Source organism: Centruroides vittatus, unplaced genomic scaffold (genome assembly GCF_030686945.1).
Source record: "Centruroides vittatus isolate TY-2023 unplaced genomic scaffold, ASM3068694v2 contig_18, whole genome shotgun sequence".
Classification (NCBI taxonomy): Eukaryota; Metazoa; Arthropoda; class Arachnida; order Scorpiones; family Buthidae; genus Centruroides; species Centruroides vittatus.
In genome coordinates this window covers 7,600,158-7,625,792 of record NW_027121101.1, presented here as the reverse complement: position 1 = coordinate 7,625,792, position 25,635 = coordinate 7,600,158, and the positions used below count along the sequence as shown (strand labels likewise).

At 28.2% G+C, this 25,635-nt stretch overlaps 1 protein-coding gene across 3 annotated transcripts in view; it reads left to right on the top strand.

Annotated features, from left to right (window-relative positions):
- Positions 1–12,851, top strand: part of Tmem63 (transmembrane protein 63) — a 175,155-nt gene extending 162,304 nt beyond the window's left edge. For 2 of the 3 annotated variants that reach the window (XM_067263938.1, XM_067263937.1), the window contains 2 exons: positions 6,824–6,895; positions 11,628–12,523. In XM_067263938.1, coding sequence (XP_067120039.1) covers positions 6,824–6,895; positions 11,628–11,795 — 240 coding nt within the window. In that variant the 3' untranslated portion in view covers positions 11,796–12,523. Of the gene's footprint in view, positions 1–6,823; positions 6,896–11,627; positions 12,524–12,737 lie in introns of those variants that run through there. The other variant, XR_010879850.1, reaches the window with a different exon arrangement.
- The last annotated feature ends 12,784 nt before the right edge of the window (positions 12,852–25,635 follow it).

The following is a 25,635-nucleotide window of genomic DNA, read 5'->3' as shown; positions in this document are numbered from 1 at the left end:
ACTTCTGAGACAAATGATAACAGGTGATGAAAAGTGGATTGTCTGTAATGATGTTAGCTGAAAACAATTATGGAACAAGCAAACTAAATCACCATTAACCACTTCAAAAGCCAGTTTTCTTTCAAAAAGTGTTATGCTATGCGATTGATAGGACTGAAAGGGAATCATATATTATGAGCTGCTTCCACAAAACCAATCAGTTTTGATAAATATTACTTTCAGTTGGACTGACTAAAGACAGCAATATATGAAAAACATCCAGAATTGACTAACGTAAATGGTATGTTTCACCATGACAATGCCAGACTGTTTTTGTCTTTGAAAACATGATAAAAATTATTGGAAAATGGCAGGGTGGCTGGGATGTTTTACTTCACTCATCATATTCAGTTGACCTTGCAGCATTGGGTTATCAGTATTTCAGTCCATGAAGAATTCCCTTTGTGGTAAGAACTTTAAAAATTTGCAAAATTATTTGGAGCAGTGTTTTCTGTGCAAAAATAAGGGAAAGTTCTTTCAATATAGAATGATAAAGTTGAAAAATAGATGGCAAGAAGGCATTAAAAATAACACTACATATCACTGACTAGAGACTAAATTTTAAAATATTACTAAGAACTTTCCAGACAACCCAATATTTCAAACAAAATAAAATAAATTATTTTTAATTATTATGTTTATAATGAACAATAAATTAATTTACTGTGAATATATGATTTCTAATTTTCTTCTTTTCAAAAAATATTAAAATATATTGTTTGCTATATAAGCTTTTACTTAAAAGCAGAATATACATTGCTATATTAAAAACCATATAGGGTAACTGTACTATTTATTGCCATTTAGATATTAAAAATTTTTAAATAAGCTACTTAAACATGAAAACTATTCAACTGCATCATCTAATGTTAGAGAATTAAATTGAAAATACATAGTATAAGAATTATTGCAAAGAGGTAGCCACTGAGGCTTTTAATTTTTGAATTAGATTTTGATATATCAGTTAGCTGGTGAAATATTACAGTTGAGAATAAGTTGATCAGATTTTTACAATATTTTAGAAAAAATCATTTAAGGAAAGGTTCTATTTGTAATTAATGATATTACAAACATTACATTACAACATTATAAGTTATAATTTGTACTTATATTTAAATTTTAATTGTAGATGGCAATTACTAGATTTTTGGACACAACAAAAAATATTTTTCTAATAATTTTGAGACTATCTATCAGTAAAGGAAAAGTACACATTTCAAAATGGCTTTTTACATAAAAAAAGTTTAAGATTATATTATTTGTGTGTTTTTCAACATATCAAAACAGACTTATAATATTAATTATTGTATAGTTACCCTATTCAATATTGATAAGCATGTACAAGCATGTATCATAAAAATCTGCATGTTTCAATAGCAATTTTGGTAATTTTGAATAATTGCATATGCATGTAAGATGGCATACATTCTTTCTAGAATGTTGTTGTTTCTATTTATTGAATTATTGAAAAAGTTTACATAAATAACAATCCATTTTAGAAATGGAAGGATTAAATGAATTGGCAAATTTTATACTGAAATCACAAAAATAGGAAATCTTATAGGAAAGTTTCTTTAATTAATTATTTAAATGTATTAATTGAATTATTTTTAAAATATTTTAATATTTTACAGAAATTCAATTTCAGATATAAAAATTAATTTTTTTCCATTGTACACATTCTACAAGGCACATTTAGTTTAAATGATATCAAATGTAATTTTTAATAAAAACAATAAGTCCAAGTTATAACTAATGATATTTTTAACAAAGTATTTTTATCACAATAAAGTAAAAAATATGAAACAGATTTTGTTTCATATTTTGAAACAATCTGTTTTTGTTTAAAATTTTGTTTTAGAAAAATTAATGAGCCTGTTTGAGCAGTAAGTGGTGTTAAATGGGACTTGAACAGGAAATTACTTTTTTAGTTTACTTAAATAAAAACAGGATTAGAAAATACATTTTGGATAAATAATTGAAGAAGAGTAATATACAAATAATCCTTTTAATTCAGTTATCATTATCATGCTTTTATGTTTGTTTTTAAAAAGATGTAAAAAAGAAGTAATAAAAATTTATTCTTTCTGAAAATTAGAAGGGTGCATATTTACAGATAACTTAATTTGAATGCATTTTGTAATTTGCTTTTTTTTTAAATAATGGGGAAAAAATCAACAAAACTTGGCATCATACTGTAATAAACAAACAAAAACTGCTATTTTTATGATTTCAATTGTTAAATATAGTTTTTCTATAATCTTTTTGGCATAAATTTAGGTAGTCTCGGGAAATAACAAATTTTATAAATGAAATTAGAACACACAAAAATATTTACATGCTGGATTTTTAAGCTTTGGATAGGCTAGACAATAATTTATTGAAACAAACAAATTTAATAATTTAGAACATTCTGAAAGAAAATCCTTAGGCCAAATTAAATTCTAAAATTAATATAATTGTTAAATTTAATATAAGATAGCAGCCTAACTTCCTATCTTTACACAAAATTACTTGTTTTGTTAATTTTCTAGTTATAAGCAAACTAGAAAATTAACAAAACAAGTAATTATTTATAGCTAGAAAATCTGATGTTTAAATATTTGATTTTAACTAAATTTGTGTTTAGTTGTTATATTCTATAAGATTTGATTAGTTGTAATATTTGATTGATTCTGTAAGTATATCAAATTCCATTTATAAAATTTGCTATTTGCTGAAGATGGCCTAAATTTAGGACAGAAACATTTCAATTGTTAAATATAGTTTTTTCTAGTAAGCTTAAAAATAACAATTTTTGTTTGCTTACAAAAATAATGGATTTTACTGATACTTATTTTAGTTGTAATTTGTGAGCTTTTATAATAGTAATATTGAAATAATTAAATATCTGTTAAATTAAACACATACTTGGAGGGCACTAGATTATCTTAGTGCTTTCAAATTTTATAATTCATGTAAAAGTTCAATATAATTCAAGTCTAAATTCTATAGCCAGTCATAAATTTAAATTGTAGATGACTTTTGGATATGTTTTTTAAGTTAAAGAACAGAATTTTTCTTAAAGGTTGTTAAACTGCCATCTGGCACTAAGGTTAGTATTATTTCATCTTACTGCCAGATGACAGAAAGTTTAAACCACAAAAGTTAAATCATTTAAAAATTTTGGAACAGATATACAGTAGAATCTCAATTAACCAAGGTTCTGCTTTATCTGAGGAAAACCTGAAAGTTAATACTCTACTTTTCAAGGAAAGTTTAAAAATGATAACACACATTACAAAATGATTTACTTTTATTACTTTTTATTATTTAGCTTCAATGGGCTGCAATTTGAAAAAATTGTAGACCTATAAATTTCCACTGTTGTTCGTCCATTCATCCATCTTTCCTTAATCTCAAGAACAGAATTAGATAGATGAAATCTGAGACCAGATATGTAAACCTTAGGAGCAGAAGGCATTGATTGACTATATTTGAACTTCTGGTTTGCACCAGAAGTCACGTTATTTCAATTCAAAAGTTCCTCCTGAAAGCAGTTAATAGATGTTTGTCACAACTCTATTATTAAAGGAAAAGTATGATGACAGGGACAAGATATTACTAATTTGAGGTGGAGAGCATACATTTTAAATGAAATAAATTTAAAATATGATTAAAAATTGCAGCCTGGCATTGTGACGATGTCACAATAAATAATTGCTTGCTCATATTAAAATGTAATTACTATAATATACATTTTTATTTTCAAAACTATCATATTTATTAGCTGTATAATAAATGATGTAAAAAAAATGTTCTCATACAGTATATAATTATATTCACAAAGAAAATAGAGGCATGAAAGTGCTATTGTATAGATCTTTCATATTTGTAATTTTCTATTTGAAATGGCCATGGCAATCTATTTTATCCAATTTTTAGTTATCTGAAGTAGCATCACTCCATGTTATTTTGGATAACTGGTATTCTACTGTGGATTTGAGTTTCACATCAAATAAAACTTCTGCTTACAATAAAGATACTCTGTTATATCACCTGTTAGGCTATGTTTTTTCCCCTACATATATTAATTTATGCTATTCATTCTCATCACAGACACTATCACAAAGAATATACAGAGCGATGTGCCTTGGATGTTGCTTTATGCTGACGACATCATGCTTGCAGCTACCACTTGAGAAGAGCTATAGTGCCAGGTGCGGGCCTGGCGTGACCATCTGAGTTGTTTTGGCTTGCACCTTAACACCAAGAAAACTGAATATCTAGAAATGTTTCCAAATGTGGGCACGATCCAAGTCAATGGTGATAAGTTGTATAAAACGCACACTTTTCGCTACCTCGGCTCAACCCTACAGAGTAACGGAGGCATTGACAACAATGTACTAGCGAAGGTCTATGCTGCATGGCTATGATGTAGAGAAGTTACCAGTGTTCTCTGCAACAAAAAGACACCCATGTACCTAAAATCGAAAATCTACTGGACTGTGGTATGACCTGTCGCTCTCTGTGGTTCCAAATGTTGGCCATCAACGAGAGCAACCGAATGGCATCTCCATTCCATGAGATGGAGATGCGCATGGCTCACGGGATGCTTGGTGTTTCCCTCCTTGACCATATCACTAATGACACAATATGCCAACAAGTTGGCATCACACCCATTGAGGCAAAAATGAGAGAGACGCCTGTGCTGGTTTGGCCACGTCCGATGGCCACGCAGAAGACCGAAGCAACAATGGCAAGAGGCTATCAACGCAGATCTAAAGGCTCTGCACTTGAACCCAGACAATACACTTGATTGAACAAAGTGGTGTTCGAAGATCCAAACAGCGGACCCTACATCTGTGGGAAGAAGAAGATATTAATTTAGACTATATAACTATACAGATTTATTTCACATAAGCATATCTATTTCTCATTACTATATCATATTTCTCACTAATTCATATTTTTCTGCTGTTTATTCTAGGAATCCTAATTCTTTCTCCAAATTTCTCCATTTTGAGGAAATTTTCGTTGCCCTTTTCTTTTAATTAGTAAACAGAATGCTGTCACTCTATAAGTTTCTAGATCCTAAAGAATATACAAGATGTGTTAGGACATAAAGAAACTTACTTCATATTTTTCAAAATAATCACCTTGAGCTTTAATATACTTTTCTGAATTGGGAAAATTGTTGGGAGAAACATTTTAAAAGCTCAATTTCTTTCAAGTACTGCAAAAAAATTTTTGTCATGTATGAATTCTATTGATTTAAACCATTTTCCTTGTAGAGACCAAACTGCTATTCTGCAGCCCTCTTATTCCCACAATTCAGACTTTTTATTCATCAAAAATTGAAAAAAGAATATTGTAGTTTAATGCATATAACCCCATGATGGTATATACTTTGCAGAAAATTGCTATAACAAAAAAGTCTGCATCATTTGCCTCATCATATACCCTCACACCTACAGAGCATACCACATAGGTGGGAATTTGTAATTGCCATTTAAATTTGGATAATCTGCACCACTTAAAAATTTGTCTTTTAAAGACAAATGACCCATGGGTTATATACACGAAAATACAGTAAAAGTAAAATGGTTTGAATGAATGGAACCCATACAAGATGAATCAAGGAAAATTTAGTAGTACCTGAAAGTTGATTTTTTCCAAATGTTTCCTGAAGTGGAGAAATGACCAGAGAGAAAATACATTAAAGCCCAGGTTGATTATTTTGTAAAATATTAAATAAAATTCTTTATATCTTAACACGTTTTGATTTTTTTGATCCATTCCTAGAACTTCAAGGTCTCAAATATGTCACGTTCATTGGTGATCAATATGTACAAAAAATTACTATATCAGATAATTCTTGTTTTAAGCTTTCATCTGGAAATGTTTTCTTAAATAACAGCACTATATTATAATGTTTTACACAATATGTATGGATGATAATCCATGTATCTTAGTGAACACATTAAGTTTTACATAATTAAGAGGAATATAATCATAACAAAGACATAGCATATACCAAAAAACTTTGGATGTATGAGAAAGATTTTAATAGTCAGAGTATCGATAGGAAAGGATATTTTTAGTTTTTAATGTAAAAGAAAAGAATTTGGAAATAGACTGGATAAATTTTAAAAAATTAAATTAAATCTTTGCAATTTTTGAAGGCTAAAAGAAAGCAATATGCATAATTGTCTGCTTCAAACTTTAAAAAATTTTAAATTTAATTACTTTTGAATAGGTTTTAGAAGTTTGAGTTTTTATTTGTATTAAAATTTAGTGTTTAAATGCTTGAAAATAAATTGTAAAATTTGAAAGTACTAAAGTTCAAAAGTGCATGTTTGTCTACTTAGTAGAAGCTCTAATAAAACAGATATTTGGTTCATTCATAAGAATAATTTGCAGTTTGTTTGAACTGTGAATCTTAATATAAATAAAGCAGATAGAAAAGTCGTATCTACATTTGACAATAATAAAATTGCACAAGTTAATTAATGATTTATAAGTTTAACCTGAATAGCTGATTAATATTTGAAATATATTTAGTTTAAAAGTATAAATTTTTAATTATTCTACATTTTAAAATTATATATTATACAAACTATAGATAAACAATTACTTATAAGACTCATGAATTTTAAATTTATATTGATTCATGACAAAACTGATATATTGTCAGAAGTAGATGAGGCTCGCTGGCATTCATGAATTCATTGCTTTGATTTTTATATATATATATAAATGAAATCAACAGCTAAAAATTATATTTTTAAAAATTTCTTTTTAGCATTTAAATCAAAGAGTAGAATTAACAGGAAATGGACTAGAACAGACTCCTAAATTTTCTTCAGAAAACAAAGTAAGGATTCATTAAGTATTTAAGTAAAATAATATTTTAATTAACATTTACTAAATAACTTTAACAAATGATTTATCCAAAATTTATAATTTACTAATAGTGCTAAAAGCACTTGAGCCAATTATTTAATGCAAACAAGAATTGATTGTATGAATGCTTGATTATAAATATACCATCTCATAAATATTAAGAGTACTCTGTGTTCTATTTAACATAATCTATTAATGATTTAATTATAATTAAATCAAAAATACTTATTTATTAAAAATTTTATTTCAATACAATGATTGCATTTGAAAATTTCAATCCAAAATACACAGTGTTTATTTTAGAATTTGAGTATTATTGTTTATTACATTTTATCTAAAATTCTAGTAATTATCAAAAATAAATAAATCAAAATTTAAAACTTATCATGTTTTATTAAAGGATATGTAAGAAAAATAGGCTTAGGAATGCATGTGTGATTGTTTAGTCACAAAAATGAAGCGCACAGAAAAATATGAACACATGCATAAACTACCAAATAAATGTAGTGATTAAAAAGATGTAACCAGACCTATTTTTAGCATAGGAATGCATATACGATTTTCTGTCATGCAACAGAAAACCCCACATGCATTCCTAGGCTAAGTAAGATTTAAAACACGAGAAGACCATTAAAACAAATGTTCCAAATATAGGTTTGATAATGATAAATTCTAATTTAATAAAATGTTTAGATGAAAATATCATCATCTATTAATTATCTTAATAGATAAGTTAATTAACTTATTTCTTAGAAATGAACAGATATAATTGAGACACATAAGATTCTATGAAAGCACAATCACAAAAAGAGAAACCACAAAATGTTTATAAGTGACAAAATTGTATATCACAAATTGTTTGATTTTTAAAATTCCACAACTTTGCAAAACACTGTTCTTGAATTTATCACGATTTCTATATTTTTGATAATTAAGAGTGTTTTTCATCCATAATAATTACAATGCATAGAAGACATTGCTTTCATTTTTATTCATACATGTATTTTTTACATACCAAAATTAATGAAAACTGATTAATTTATAAAACTTTTTGTTGTTAAATATGTTTAATTCATAATTAATATAAAATAAAAATAACTACACAATTTAATTCAATTTTGAATTTTCTTTTGTATTTGTTTTCACTCAACAAATAATAATCAGTACAAGTTACATGCTCATATAAACTATTTCTGCAAAATGTTTATATTTGAATTGCATTAATTATAATTGTATTTTCAGAAATTCAAAAGAAAAAAAAATTGGATTTGAATAAACAATATACAAATATACCTGAATATAAACTTGGAAAACAAGTATCTAAAAAAAAATGGAATTTTGGTTGAAAAGTTTCTCTATTTGATATACTGTAGTATTAAACTTTTGTTTTTCTTAGAATTTTTTCAAGAATATTTTATGCTCTGATTATAATAATCTTTTCAAAACATTTTTTAGAGAATATCTTATAAACAAAAACTTTATTAATTTAAATTCATTTCAAAATATTTTAATAAATGTATTATTCTGTAGAATAATTTACATTTTTTAAGTTTAAAAGATAATTAAACAATTTGAGCCATTAAAATTTACACACACATATATATATATATATATTCAATTCTGTCAAAATAAATAAAATGTAAACAATACGAATAAAAATTTTATTTCTTGTGGGAGTAGGTCAGGATATATTCCTCTACCTCTTACTTATATTGGCCTAACCTCATTCTTAGTCAGATCCATCTGTAATGTGGTAAAATTGTGGCTAGTCACATGGGTTTAATATGCTGGAGCTTTGTGTTGCCTAATCAGTCTTTTATTATGTAGAGTAAATATCTTTTCAGAAAACTTTTAGAAAATGTTTTGATGAAATGTCAACAACTTTATTATTTTTAGTATATTTTAATCTATCTTTTCTCCAATAAGTTTTCCAATAAGAACAGTATTGAATATATGAATATATAGCATTCTTTTTCACCTTAAGTTTTACAGTAAAACAGTTTTTTATTAGATACGATCTGTGATATTGATTTTGTATTAAATTTTATTATTTATGTTTATGGATCGTGAACACAAGATATCTGAATTAGTTTTTTTCTAGGAAAAAATACCTTTAATTGTTTTTATTATAAATAATACTCATCTGTTAATTTTTCTACATATAAATTAATGTTTGCATAATTTAATAGGATTACAAATGATAATTTAACCATATTCTGAGAAATTACATTAAGATCACTACTGTTTTGCTATGCATTTTTTTATTTCAAAATGCTATCATTTGAATTATATTTGTACAATTCCTAGAATTTTGATAAACTGTTCAAGTTAATATGTTAAAGAACATTACGGAACAATTTATCTCATTGCAATTAAAACGTAATATTTTAAGTTTCCATTCTGGCATAAATCCAAGACTTTTAGATGAATTTTAAAATTAAACTAATTTGCATTTTAATTATATACATTAGCTCAAATTTTTCATAAGTTTATATATTGAATACAATAAATTTTTATTTTATCACTGAAAAAGATAAAGGGAATCAAGATTTTTCTGCTTTTTTTTTTAGAATTAAATAGATTTAGAAGAATTATTTATATGTTTTTTATAAGAAAGTAATAAAATAAATGAGTAGTGAAATAACAGTGTTACAAATAAGTAAATATAAGATTTTAATCTGCATTTTAGCCTTTACCTACTTGTTTATAATATGTACTATTATAGTTTTATTGCAAGTTTTTAGAATAGTATATATTATAAAATTTTCTATAAATTATTATTAGTGAACTTAAAATGATTTTTTTAGATATGTATTTTTAATAAATAAAACAGTTTTGTCACTTATATCACTTTTCACTCACCCCTTCAATTGTTATTTAAAGAGATACAATGATTTTAAAAAGCTATTTTAGTTATTGAAATCATCAGATTATTTTTCAAAAAATAACTTAGTTGAAGACATTGATAATATATAAAATTCTAACATCAATTTTCATTAAACAATCAATAATTGTAAGTAAACTGTTAATGATTTTTAAAGAAGGTTGAAATTTGCCAAATAATAATAATATAATATTGCAGTTATTTATTCATATATGAATAAATGCCTGCAATATTTTATTATTATTGTTAGGATTCATTTTCTGGTAGAAAAGACTATTAGATTTTGTTTTTTAATCACTATAGAAACTTCCAAATTGCATTTTGTTTATAAATTTGATTGAAACGTCCTTCTATTTCATGCTTTAAAAGATTTACAGTATTTAATGTTTTTCATTTGTGATTAGAGATTTAAAGTTTTATTTTTTCTTTTTCTTAGGGAGATGATTTGTTACTGCTGCATATTTTCTTTGATCATTCTAATTGTTCTTTGTAAACTGTGTGATACATAGAGCACATTCGAAGTATTCCTTTAGTTATGTAGGAATGTTTCATAGTGGTTTCAATCATTTTCCTGTTTTTTACATTGATATTTTTTTATACTCTTAGAATTTTTGGTATAGCTTTCTATTTTTGTTATGATTTTAACATTGCTCTGGAAGAAAGTAATGGAAACGTTACAAATGTGTTTTCAAAACGTGGATGCTGTCTGGATTTTCGATTTAAGAGTAAAAATCTGAGGGAAAAAATTATTCGTGCAATCAAAAGTTATTCCAGATCAAAATGTCTGGAATGATTAGTTCAATATCCATCGCCTGGTTGGACATTGAAGAAAAAAGTGCAGATGTTAAATCTATCGGGCTTTTTCCCCTTTTACTGTCTGGTTTTTTTATTTTGTTTTTTCGTTGAGATTTTCGTGACTTGCATCTATTTAATTTAATTTCATTCGTTATAATTAATTTACAAAAAAATTTTGATACTCTAAATTACGTAAAAAAGCCATATTTGATTTAGATGATTTGATATGATTGAATTTGTCTTCAGAACTTTCAAAATTCAGTTGTTTCCCCCCCTTTAAATGCGATCTGTATATCAGGTTCATAGGACAAGATTTTAAGCAGTGCATTCATTTATTGTTAAGTAAATTTATGTATCAATTATAAATTTAATGATTTCTCATTATCATTAGGATTTTTTTTCTAGCAGACATCTGCGTTGTTTTTTAATCTTAACTTTTTGGTTCTGTTTAAAGATTATTAATTTAAAAAAACGAACAAAATAGAAATGATATATCTACAGTAACTAGAGATTCGAATCTGAAATTTTCAGAATTTCCGTTTGGCTGCGTCATTTATCAAATAAACATTTAAAACTAAACAATTTCGAGTAATTTAATCTTGTGTTTAATCGAAGAAAACAATAGTAAATTCGTATTCTATCATTTAAAATCTAAGAAAAGTGCTAATCTTGTCGAGTTTGTGATTTATAAGTATTACGTAGTAATTATATAATTCCCTCTTCACGAACAAAAAAAACCTTATAGTTGAACAAATATGAATATTTTCATTATTTATTATGATTAAACGTCAGCTGTATAATTTCGATGACAAAAATATTTAATCCAAAACAATATAAGTAAACAGAACAGTGGATAAGATTTAAATATTAAATCTGTATTATTTTAGACACGAAAAAAAAAAGAAATAATTTAATGAAATTATCATTTTCTGTGTTAGCTAAATTGATAAACTCACATTCTCAATTGATATTTACGAATGATTATAATTATTATTATTATTATTTAAAAAATTTTGTTTTTCAGTTATTTACCCCCAAAATACTGAAGCATCATTCTTCTTCTCAAGATTTCTTTATAAGCAACAGCAGAAATCAGACATATGGAACGAACGAACGTAGCATCGCTACGACACCCGAAAAAGATATACCGGCGACCACAAGTGATTCCGAAGTGCCCTATCAAAGATATTAGAGATAAAAGAATATAATACTTTAAATGAGAATATAAAAAAAAAAAGCAAATATTAATTTATTCTTGTTGAGTGCATAATTGTAGATAGTTTTTCTTTTATATTTTAATTATTTTATTTTTATAATGTGATTAAATAGACATTAATATATATTAATTTTTTCTGTTTTTTTTTTACGAAAAGTATTTGAGCTTACCAAGATACTTAAATGCTTCGATAAGGATTTTTTTTTATTTTAAACGATAAAAGTATATAGGCATATTTAAAGTAGGAAATTCAAAGTAAGCAAATTTCTAGCATGAAGTATTTTATAATGTAGAGCAATGCCAATTGATCAGAAAAATGTAGAGAAACGGAAAGTCGAATACAATATTAGAAACAAGAGCATATTTAATCCTTAAAACAGGAAAAAATCAAATGTTTTCCGTTTTAAAATAACCTCATTTTTACGTCTCTATCCTTTTTTCCCGTCGTACCTTCGGAAAAAAATCATAAATGATTGACATATTTCTAAATGTAAATTGTGAATGAAAATTGCTTAAATGAATGTATCACACTATTAGCAAGAAATAACAATTTGCACCGTAAAGTTTATTTAATTAAACTAAAATTGATCCCTTCTATGTATTAATATTTATAAAAGATTGTCCTTTAATAAGAAAGTTATTTCGTAAAATTAATAGGTATGTAATTTCTTTGTTATAACTTAAATAAATTTACAATATTAAAATCGATGTCGTTCTTTCAATTACATACTTCATTTGACATGCACAACTGTAACAATGGAGGTATTAAATGAAAAAAATCGATTGCTGAATCTTCAAAGAATTAATAATTATGCTTTTTTTTACCATAGATAACTTTTTAAAATAATTATATATTAGTACTATTTATTTTATAAGAAATAATTTTAAATATTTACGGATTTTTTAACGTTTTTCTAGATATCAGTTCCGTAGAATCAATATAATTTCAAGCATTTGCTGGTTGTCATAAGTAGAAATTATTATTAATTGGCAACGAAAGAATAATAATTTTATAAGAATTCGGTAAGGAAAGTATTTTTTTAAGCATAATTTACAGAATATTTATTTCAGCTGGTTAATATCTACTAATTTACGTCGTTAGGATACGTAAGATTTTCTTTAGTTTGTCATCTCAGATATTATTTTATATCAAATGTGAATTTTGAATATCTTCCAACCTGCAAAGATAATGTTTTTTTTTTTTTTTTTTAAATTTCATAATCTTTTTACTACAGTAAATCTTACACCGAGATTATATTAAGCGTGAAATTCTTGTAATTAAGATCACGTTCGAGCTTAAAATAAACGATTTTATTTTGGTACGTAGTCTCGCACTCGACTAACACAATTCGGTCGGTGCTGTTCATTTAATTAATGCTGCTCAAGCAATTTATACAGCGCTGCACAACAGCTTCGCGTGTAGTTTAAGTTCTCCGTGTCGAGACGTTATTTTTTTATTTTTTTTTTTAAAGGAAAGAATTTAAGAGAAATTGAAATGTGAGAATCACACGGTAGAAATAATGGACTCGTAAACCAAGTCGGAACACAAACTGCAACGTTTGTTTCCAGTTAAAAATCTTTCTAAAGCGAATCAAACGAATCTGCCGGTGGAAAAAAAAAACCAGCTAAAAATAGTTTAGTTATTGAATAAAATATTTTTTAAAACGGAGAAAAAGAAATTTCAGTAGAAATATTGCCAAGCTCAATGGGGAGAGTGCAATATTTTGGTTTCCTTCATATTAAAAAAAGAAAAAGAAATGATGCTATAACAGAGTTGGGTTTGGATATATCTCGGTCGTTTGCAACTTTTGTCGGTTGTCAACAAATTCGAAGTATAAATAAGATTAGTCATTCTGTTATTTAAATAAGAGGAGAAAAATAAATCCGGATCCAGCTAGCTCTGCATTAATGTTTTTCGATGAACAATGATGGATTTCTAACCTGAAGTGCAACTCGGTTATCTATAACAGAACTTTAAGGGAGAAAACTGTGATAAATATTCTTTCTAGACAGTAAAAAAGTCTCTAGAGGATTTTTCTTCATAAGTCACCAACGGAAGAAAAAAATATTTAAGACATTTTTGATCGGGTAGAAACTTCGATTTCTCCTTTATTTTTATTTATTTATTTTTTAATGCGTCAATGTAAAGTAAATGAATTAAGAGCTTGCTTTTTAATGGCGACATCTTTTAACAATTGTCAAATTAACAGGGAAAATCGAACAGGCCTGCAATTTTTTTTTTAATTAAGTGACGTACTAAAGTCACGAGCGATAATAGAATGGTGTTGACTCTCGCCTCGAGCCATTTTCTATCACGATGACAGATGACTCCGACGTGCCGTCCCGCAGCCTCGGGAGTCATCGTTGATGGAATTTATAATATTTACCCGTACAATTTATCACGACTCGTAACACTGACTAACGTTTTACTTAAAAGGAGTATTCGAATTATTTAAAAAAAAAAAAAATGTGTAAGAAAACCCGGAGCGTACCCCGCACAAAATGCGAAATTCGTGTTAGTGTGGGTGCCATAAATTATCGGTCGGAATGCGTAGTTGCTTAAGGGCGCGGTTGATTTACAATGATCTTCTTGGTGCACTCTGTACAGGCGGAATCTCTAGCGATCTCGCGTGATTGTCTTTCCAGTTCAGGTGACTCGAGAGATTTAGTCAGCTGGAAAATTGATTCTGGAGTTATTTGGCTCAAAGGGAAACCACCGATTCTCTCAAGTGAACTTGCTTAGATTAAGCATTCCTCGGCGTCAATTACTACTAAATGGCATTCGAATAAGGGTCGTGAGTCTCCGCGTAAATTTACTGTAAGATCTTTTATTAAAAATATTCGACCGGAATAACTTCTTTACTCCAACCCAAAATTATGAGAGTTCTTCACCCTTCCGATCCATTCGAATGGAACCTGCCGTGTAGACTACACGGCCGAATTATTATTCTATATTTACCGTTGCTCCAGTAAAAACGGGACTAGAAGTAGTTTTTTGAGGTGACGAGAATCCTCTGTAGAAGAAAACAAGAGCATTAAATTAGCCCAGACTTTTATGTGGGATGAGCCATTAAGGAGGATTTTTTTTTTATCCTTCGTTTCCTAATGTTTGTATAATAAAATAAAAATAGCTGTCGACTAATGATACGAATGTAGATCTTTCTGGTATTTTTGTATCTAGTTCTTTTTGCCATTTAGAGAAAATGAATTCTACTCCATTCTCGCTTCTCACGGCGACAATAAACGTTTATGAGTGCAGTAATGGCCGCTTTGTTACCCATTAACAAGGCTATCCAGGTAGAATTTACGACTGTGCATCGGCGATGTACCTGCTCGTGTTAAGCAGTATTAAACCCTTTTTGGAGTTTCATTCAGAGTTAAAGGGTTTCCTTGTAATCTTCGATAATGCTAAGCCGTCTCTTTTTATCCAAACAAGATTTTTTTCCCCTCTTTGACAGTTTGACCTTTATTTAAGCTTCTCCTAGTAATTCACTTTAAAATATAACTCGAATTTAATATCAGAATTTTCGGACGATTGGTATATATACGTATATCTAGTTACTGTTTTTTTCTTATGTAAAGTGATCTATCTTTAAAAATAAGTTTTGAACCCGAATATTTACAGGTATACATCAATATTAAAACGGAATCTTCTACACGAAACTGCTTAAAAATAGGAAGGGCCATACGTCAAAAAATAAAAAAAATATAAACCTTTTAAATAAAAGATGAAAGGAGAATTTAAATTTCCGATATTTTAAAATCAAAATCGAATTTCCTATTCTTTATACATTTCGGAGTCTATAAAGTTTCTTCGTAGATAATTTAACTCAATTTTTTTTAAAAGATGGATACAAAATAATAATAAAGGCTACGATAATTTTTTAAATCTCTCCTATCGATTGAGTAATATCCCGGGGAGAAATTTTTACGAGTTGATTATGTTTAAGAATAGAATTAAATGAAAATCGACGTTAAAATCGAATTCCTGCAGGCTAATCGTTGTTCCTTAATTTAAAATCACATTTTGAAACTATATTTGTATATTTTGCTGGAGGAGGTGCAATTATGATTTTGATTTACATACAAAATGCCAATTCTGCTAAATTACTTTTATAAGATTTACTGTATCGTTACAAGCGTGATGCTCCTGCGGTTGACCATTAATTCATTAGGTAACAAATTTATCACGCCATCCTCCGAGCTGTTCTTTCACGCATTGCTCCATCCACCATATTTTTTTTTTCTTCTTTTCCTTTTACTGTTTAGATTTTTGTCTTAGTTTTTGTCCTTGAAGCGTGTTTTATTGGAAGCAAAGCTGGAGAAAATAAGTGAAAGTAGCGCAACGTTGCTTATTCTTCGGAGAGGAACTTAATTTAATATAGCATACTTCGTAATATCCACAATCGAGGTAATTACTAATGAAATGGGTTGACCGAATAAATTATCTCGCTAATATCATTAAGATCGGTTCGATGTTATGCTAAAGAGTTTTGACAGCAACAGTTGGTAGTAAAATTTCTTGGTTCCACTTCGTCTTACTTCAAGTATCTTAGACAATTTTAAAAAAGCAGCCGGCTAATTTGCATACTGGCAGTAATTAATGTAATCCTATAGAGAACTATATAATTGTCAAGACGTTACGCTGTATTAATTTATTCACGAAAACGAGTTTGCTTTAAGTGGGAAAGCTCCTCTCATCCATTTTACTTGGCAGTTTTTAGAAGTTTTAAACCTAATAAAAAGTATTTTAATTGTCTCGTTTAATTCAAGATTTAAGGAATGAAGATTTGTACTACTTTAAATGTTTTTCGATTTAAACGGATTAACGAATGTTAAATTAAACTAATTTACATACAGGAGAAGGTTTGTTTAATGTTTATTACACAGTTTGTTTTCTTTTTCTTTAAGTTAATGTTTATTGCTTTCTCCGATGGGGATTTTTATACTGTAGCTATTACTTGTTCTCCTTCTATTTAAATTTATTTTTTTGTAGTTAACGTCTATTATTCGCTCCGATATCTTTTTTCCAGCCATCTCTTTGTCTTCATTCTCTCTGATGTATTTTTTTCTTTCTTATGCATTTCTTCATCTTAAAATTCTTTAAACTCGACGAACGTAGAGTGATATTTCAAAAAAAAAGGTAAAAAAGAAGAGTTCACCTGTATAAGATTGAATGAAAATGCGTTTTTCTGCTTTCGACGTACATCATTCAGGAGATTATGGATAAAAAATGATGTTGTAGTAACCCAGCTATCTTCTCTTCCAATGTTTGAATAAGAGTTCACAAATTTTTCATTGATTTCGTAGAATGTTTTCCGGTACTGATGAATGTATGCGTGGAACAAAGATGCGCTATCTGACTTGAAAAATTGCACTTTTTATAAAACTGATATGTTGATGAAGTCGTGATAAATCTCGATGCGGCAATTTGTCCGCCTAATCTAAAATTTGACTGGATAAACTTATCTTTAAGTAATGATATCTTTAAAAGGATTCCGTCTAAATGCCATTTATCATCAATAATGTAATATGCGCTAGCAATTTTCTCTATACTCTCTTTGTTTGTTACGCGTTCAGGCATCATCTAAAGAAATTATATAATTTAAAACTCATTAGTTTACCCTTTCCAGTTACGTTCTTTGCTAACAAAATAGTCGAGAAGATAAATTGGAAAATTAAAGCGGGTGCGAGTTTCTATCTAGTCTTATTGTTATTTTTATTGCTGTTAGGAGAATAAACGAAAACAGCGGATAAATTCTAAAGCGTAATATCAAGAGGTAAACCTGACGTGTAGTAACTGTCTCCTAACTACTACAGTGGAAGTCAGCTGTGCCAGCAACTACTGTAATCTGTGTCAGCTGGCACTAACTCTCTTCTAGACACTATCGAAAATTCAAAAACTTCCTTCTTCTTCGGGGGTTTATCTTTCTTTTAATCACAGATGCAAAGAGGTTCCATTACTAGAAGATAAACTGGAGTAATTATCTGTAGAATTGCAGAAAAGTTTAAAATTTTCTTTAACTTTGTAACAAAATAGTCCATATTTAGAGAATGCTCTTGTAATAAAGATAATGTATATTTAACTAATATTTGGTTTTATCTAAGCTTAAATATGTTATTACTTACCACACACAAATTAATGTGTATACGTTACGTAGATATAAGGAAATTAAATAATAAACAGAGAAATTTATGTAGGCTTATATAAACTAGACGGTTACCGATATATTTTTGAAAGCGAGCTAAAGAAAAGCAGAGAGATTTTTATAAAAACGTTGAGCCGTCTTTAAATATATACAGCAAAGCTTGGAAAGCATAAATATCGTTTAGTTTGACTTACAAGTTATATTCGATCAGAGAAAATACAAAAGAAACAAGACATGGTCAAAACTGATCCTGTAAAGTTCGAGTTGTCCAGGTGGCTATGACATTGCCTATAGTATCGACTGTCAGATGTGTATCTATCGAATCTGACTCTTTCTTTCTCTTCTCAACAGATCAGGTAGCGAAAAGATCGATTACTTTATACTTTTTTCCCCCTCTTTCGTGGCATCGGATAAGCTCGAGATATCTAGGCATAAACTTCTTCGACAAATTTCCACTTTGAATAGAAATATGCTGAAATGGCCAAATTTGAATACCTGTATAATCATCAGAATTCGCTTTAAATACCGAGATTCTAGTAAGAAACTTGGAAAAAAATCTTACTTTTTTAAAGTAGAAAGTTTCTCGTAGACAAAGCACGCAACTAGCTAAATAATTGTTTTCATTTTCGTTTGAATATAGCTAAATTCGGAGAAGAGTTAATTCGATTTTTTTACAGATAAATTTTTAAATACTTCATTAACATAAGTTATATTGACTTACAAAGTCGAGGAAGAGAATAACGTGTAAATTGTCGTCACCGCTTCCTAATTTTTTTGCAGAAATATCAACAATGAGACATTTATAGATATCGATCTCCAGTCAAGAAGTTATAGCTTCGTTGTATCAATAGAATTTATTCCTTTTTCTTTACTTCTTTCTTTTTATCTTAATTATATAAAGTCTATAGCTTAATCAGCTTCCAACTTTTCTAGTCATTTTATTAAAATTACGTAAGAAAAAATGGTTAAAATTTTTTTAAACCAGTTTACAAATTTATATCTATCTTATTTATATTTTCATAAGGCAAAAAATATTTTCAAAACTCACGTGGACCGAACTGAATGGCACGTCTTCCTTCAATGACTTATTTAATCACTGATTTCTATCTATAAATGATTACCATCTGTTATTTACTAAAGAAAACGTCTGGGAAAACTTTCTTCCACCTGAAATATTGAAGTAGTCGGCAGAGTAAAAGAAAAAAAAAAGAGTAGAATTTAATCTATAAGCTTGAAGAAGTAGATGCGGCATTTTAATTGGATGGAGAAATTGGTTTAAAACGGCCAAGAGAAATTCAAATTTTTACCAATGGAAAAGGTCAAATGGCACGTGATTTTAAATCTTTATTCTGTAAATTGAATGAGTAAATATTGAATCGAGTCAATCGTGGCTTTAGGCAAGAACCTTTTAATAAAGATAAATATTTACGCATATTCACCTGGCAATAAAAATAGCTACGTTGTGTCTCGAACGTAATGTTAATATTCGTATAAATTATATTCGCAAATGATAATTCGATAAGATTTTATCTAAACAGAAAGTTTTCTTTAATGAATCTTCATTAAACTTTCGCGAAATTCCATCATTAAGCTTGGCAAATCAACAATTTTTAAACGATGTTTACTTTCTGTAAAATGTGTCCAACATCTGTCTTCTACAATAATATTTGTCCGGGCATTTCTTCCTAATGATACTTAACTACACAAATGAAATAATGAATTATTACTATTTTTAATCATTCAATTTTTCTTTAAATTAAATGTTTCTAACCTTAAATAATTGACTCGACATTCCAGAATTTAGTATAAAAAAAAAAATATAGTCCATAAAATTTTCCTGGAGGCACCGCCTGGCACAGCATCACTTTTTAAACACATTTAAATTTCAAATTAAGGATTAAAATCGAGGATACGATCTTTAGAAGGACGAATTGGTCGACAATAAAGCGACTTTTATTTGATATTTTAATAAACGAAAGTTGCCGCATATTTGAATATTCATTCAAAGTCAACAACTTATTGGAGTGGAATGATGCATTTGTTAATTAAATCGAATAAAAGTGTATTAATTAAAATTGCGTAAGGATATTACGTAAAAATATACATTTTCATCCCTTGTTAAAGTAGGTCTACGGCGGTGATTTATATGGATTTAACTTAAGTTAATACTCTCCTTTTCGAGTAAAAAAAAAAACAAAAATGCATTTTTTAATATTATCTATTCGATGTCTTGTTGCATTTATTTTCAGCTTCAAACTTATTACATTTCTAGCTTCAAAAAATTTGGATTTTCTGAGTGAAAGCCATTCACTTTCGATCATCATCCGACTGTAAATATTCCGATGATTAAAAAATAAAAAAAGGGACGTAATAAATTTCGTTTACTGTAAGAAAATCATCCGATTAATCTTTCGTATTTTTTCTATACTAAATTATTCCAGCGAGTAAAAATTTCCCCCCCTTTTTTCTTTAATTTACCTCAGTTCGGATGAATAAACTTACGAAGAACGGTTAATTTTCTGTAATTAAAATAAATTAGAATTTTTATAAGTTTAAATTTAATTTATCCGTCACGACGGAAGGTTATAATTATAAAATATATCCGTCGTAAAAGTCTTATAGTTCATTTTTGTAGATGATTCCAGGCGAGAGAAGGTTAAGGAGTGACAAATATCCCCCCCTTTTTTTCTTTATAAATAATGGAAACTTTTCTCTTATTTAAGTAAAGTTGTTTTAAAGCTTTAAGTATTTAAAAAAAAAAAATCAGTTATAAATTTGTATTGTTTTCTTTTAGTTTTTATCCGCTTAAAATATGTATTTTTTCCTGGAAAAAATCGCTAAAATCTAAATTTCCGAAATTAAAAATAATAAATTTCTAAGGACTTTTTTTTTTACAACAGAAACTGTAAATTTTTCAAATTAGAAATGGAGACTTCGCCGAAAGAAAAATGACATTTCTGCTGCAATTTAAAAATTTATATTCTACGTTTTAAAGTCTATAAATATTTGCAAAACGATGTCGTCTCCGGGTATCGTTCCTAAATTGGTTTGTGCATATAATTAATTTTTTAAGATAAATTTAATAAGATTTCTATACATTTAAATATTTACTTTTTAGTACTGTCGTATTCCTTATTTTAGTTTCTACTTAATAATTTTTCTAATACATAAATAGGTAAGTAAATACACTAGTGTTTCTCGCTAATTCGACCATCCCTTTTACAGTCGAGTGTGCCGGATTACCGAGTAGGCATAAAGAGTAGGCCTTAAATGCAACGAATGACGTGACCTCACACCCTTCGTTTTTGGAGGTAGGCAAAGCGAGTAAATGTAAATACGTAAACGGAAATGAAATGCGAGTAAAGAGGAAAACAGCGCGTGTAGAAACGGAAGCTGATTGTGCCGGATAACTGGAAGGAGGCCGGATGATCAAGATTTCATTATATCGTAGATAATTATAAATAAATTCGAATATTTTATAAGGAAGAAAGGCAGAAAAAATTCTTTTTTCAATTAAAAAAATTCCGTAAAAGCGGAATAATAATAATAGAATATGATAATCAGCTGGAATATATATATATATATATATTTTTTTTCTTCTAAGCTCTAAGAATTATTTATATTAAATTAGAATTTCTTTCATTTTCCCAAGAGCTTAATTATCTTAACGAAATATTCACGGTGAAAAATATTTTTATTAAATTCTTGGTGCTACATTCACCATTAGTTAATGGTTTAGTGAGAAATTCTCTCTCTCACCTCCCTCTCCGCCCCAGTTTATGTGGAAAATATTCTATGAAATCGAACCCGTATTTATTCTATTAATAGAGAATTATTCACCGACTCAAGGCAGTAAACAAGTTTGAATTCCGATATTGTAATCAGTCCGTATGTCTGTTCATAAATCTGATACATTAATTAATTCTCGCAAACAATTAATTGCACGAATTCATCCCGACGTAATTTTTGGAAGATAACGTAGATCAGCGGGCATAGATATCAAAATGAATTTATATCTACTCCATCCTACAAGTAAACTATTGTATAATACGTAAACTGATCTTGAAAATGTTAATTAATTACAAAGTAATTAACAGATAAATGAGAACTAATTAGCAAATTATGTGAATTTAACCGGAAAAGCACTTAATGGAAAATTATTTTTAGGAAATAAAGAATTAAAATAATTCTCAGAAAATGTTTTTGAGTTATGAGAATATAAACATTTCATATGGAATTCGAAGCATGTGGACTTATTTTTGAATTCTAGAAGCCGACAACTTTTGAATTCTAAAAAATAGATTTTGAGTTCTGGAAATTCCATTTTAACTTCTTGTAATCAACGTATTTTGAGTTTTAAATCGATACGTTTTGAACTCTGCACATCAACACGCTTCGAATTCTCGATATTTATAAAATTAATTAAAATGAAATTCTTCTCCTGTAAATTTTCTTTAAAAACAAGAAGAATTTTGATTTAAAAACTTAACCTTGCCTTAAAATTTTTTTTTAAATTTAATTTTATTTTTTAATTAAAAAAAATTCCTTACGTCTTATTTATTTGGCAATTACTCAAATTTAATAGGACAGAACATAATTACAAAAATTCCATTTAAATAACACTAAATATTACATCATTAATTACGAAGACAAATGATTTCCTGATTTTATATCATTTGTTAAAGAAAAAGGTTTAGGAAAATTCTATCGTCTCATACATCTCGTTCGCCCCGTCGCCTTTTTCTTACCCCCACACCCCCAAAAAAAGGCAAGATCCACCGGAACTGACGCACAGACACGTGATAGAGTCCCCGCGATGACGAAGAGAAGTGATAGATGAAGTCAATACTGAACGACGGAGTTTAAAGAAAAGGAGAGAAGTAGTGATGCGTGATGAGGAAGAGATATATCTTCCGGTATTACTAGCTGAAGAACTATCAAATACCTCCAAAGTTTGAAGAATGAGTTATATTTTGACGTAAAATTTTTACAAAAAGAGAAAAATGCGGGTTTGATTTGTCAAAATGAATTCCTGTTTTTTCCCCCTTCTTTCTTTCTTATATTAATTACATCTTACTCCGTTCTAATGGAAATAAATTCTACTCATATTCTAATAAGGAATATATATATAGCCATAAATTTAACATTATTAGATAAATACCGAAAGAAGCCATTGAAGCAGTCGAATGGAAGGAGAATAAGAATAAATCTTTATATTTTACCAATAGAAAAAATAATAATTCTTGAATCCTCTCCGTAAATGCTGTATAAATACTAAAGCTTCTATTTTTAAATTTTAAATATTAGTAAAAAATATAATGAAAGAACAATTTGTGTTGATGTCTACGTATCATGTAAATGTTTCATTGTTATTTTTTGCCAGTCTCTTCTCCGAGACGTTCGTGTTTCGAATCGAATATGCAAAAATTTGTATCCCTTCTTTTAAATCTCAGGATTTAAAAATGATTTCTCACCCTTTCAATTATTCAATTTTATTTAAAAAAATACAAAAATCTCAACTTTCTACTACGCTAAATTCCTTTTTTTTTTTTTAAAAAAAAAATAATATTTCTTATTGTAATATATTAATTTTTATTTTTTATTTTTGGTTTCCTTTTTTTTAATAAAATAAATTCTTTCAGTTGGAATAGTCATCCATTGTATCTGTCGCGATGACGGATGGATCGATCGAGCTAATCCATTTGTTTTATTAATGATTTTTATAATCACTTTTTTTGATGGAGTGATGCATGAAAAAAGCTCACAGAATTTATAATAATATAAATAAATATATTTGAATTTTATGTTAAAGAACTACCTCTTTTTTTTTCCTCCTATTCAATTTTTCCTTTCTATATGTTAAATGCTCTATTTATATATTAACTATATATTTTACGTGCAGAACTGTATAATATACCCGATGTATAATGTGTTATCATCTAGCGAATTCGATAAATTGTTTAAAAGCGCATTATATTTTCTGTTTTAGTAAGAATATCGCATACTTCTCATACATTTTTTTCGTATAAAACAAAAAAAAAACATCCAATATTCAGAATTTATGAAAGATTAAGTGCATATTTTTGTATTTTTAGTTGAAAAATATTTTATATATATAATATTTTTATAAAATGTTTCTAGGAATTTAAATATTCAAATGCGCACTTTACGCTTTTAAGTAAGTTTTGACGGCATAAAATAACTCCATCAATTCTAAAAACTATACCATGGAAAATATCGATATTTCAGTAATGTGTGGAAAATTTTGGTGTTCACGTGCCGTAGTGGTCCACTTTTAAAATATGTGACAACGTATACCAATTTTCTTTCCTATAATCTTTAATTTCGTCATATTCTTGAAACATTCATAGCTAGCAACCGTCAAGAGATCATCTATATTCGATCATCATTCTTGGTGGATCACTGTCATCTCGTTGCTAGGTTACGTGCGCGGTCCGCATCAGCATTCGCCTGGTAGTCTGGACCCAATGACGAATCACTGTTACCAGCATTACCGCGCTACGTATATGAATAAATAAATTGAGCTTTAGTAGGGACGTGCTATTGCTGAAATTACTCCGGGCGAAACGTTGCCTGGATTTATTTCTAACCCGCTTTCAACTTGATTCTATACATGGCACATCATAGCAGATAAAGCCGTAAATTTATTAAGTTAAAAGCGCAGAGAGAATGGCTTGGTTTCTTAGCTAAACACTGTTAAACTTTATTACTCCGTACAATAAAACTTTAAACTTCTTTTAAATATCTTTTTTTTCCCCCTTCTTTTTGTATTCCGCTGCTGTTAAGCTGAAAAAAAGCTGCAACAAAAACTCGCAATATACAATTAATACGTGTATATTACTTTACAGCCACGAGAAAGACTTTAATGTGGATAAAAAACAGAAAATAAAAAAAAACTTTTTATCCAGTCAAACAGCCTTCAATAAGATTAAATTGTCAAATGGCATCATTGACATGTTGCATCGCGTCATTAATCTTTCAATGAATTTTTTTTTATTTTATTATTTTATTTTACTTTTTTTGGTAGATCTAACCTGTCAAGCGAGGCTGTCCTAATGTCAGAGACAGCAATCAGCTTGTTTCTTCTACACTTAGGAGTCCAAATTGCAATTTTCTGTCGAATTTTTTTACAAGTCTATAAGTCTATGAGAGTTGACTACATTCTTTTATATTTTGTTTCGGCTAGAAGTACAAAAATAGTTAATGACTCAATAATCCATTTAATATATATATATATATATATTTAAACAGGAAATTTCTCTTTTAAGGAGGTAACACTACGTTAGTAATATTAAGGAGGAATTAATGCGGGTTATAGATAATTTTCCTTGGATAATTAACAGAGGATGAAAGTTTTACGTACGAAACGATTGGTATGAATTTGGCACGAGGGCGCTTATTTAAAAAGTTATAGAGATTGTAGCAGATTGTCGCATTGCTGTAGCAGACCGGGCAAATAGCCAACAAAATGGCGTACAAGGACAAAGAGAAACTTCAGTCAGAGAGGCGCCTCTAGCATAGTAAGTTAGCGGCCTTTGGGACATTCACTGGCGTCAATACTGTTTCATTGATTAGAGAAACGACAACTCAAAAAAATCTAAGAATTTCCTTCTGTATTTTTTCACTTTAATCGCTTCCACATCACT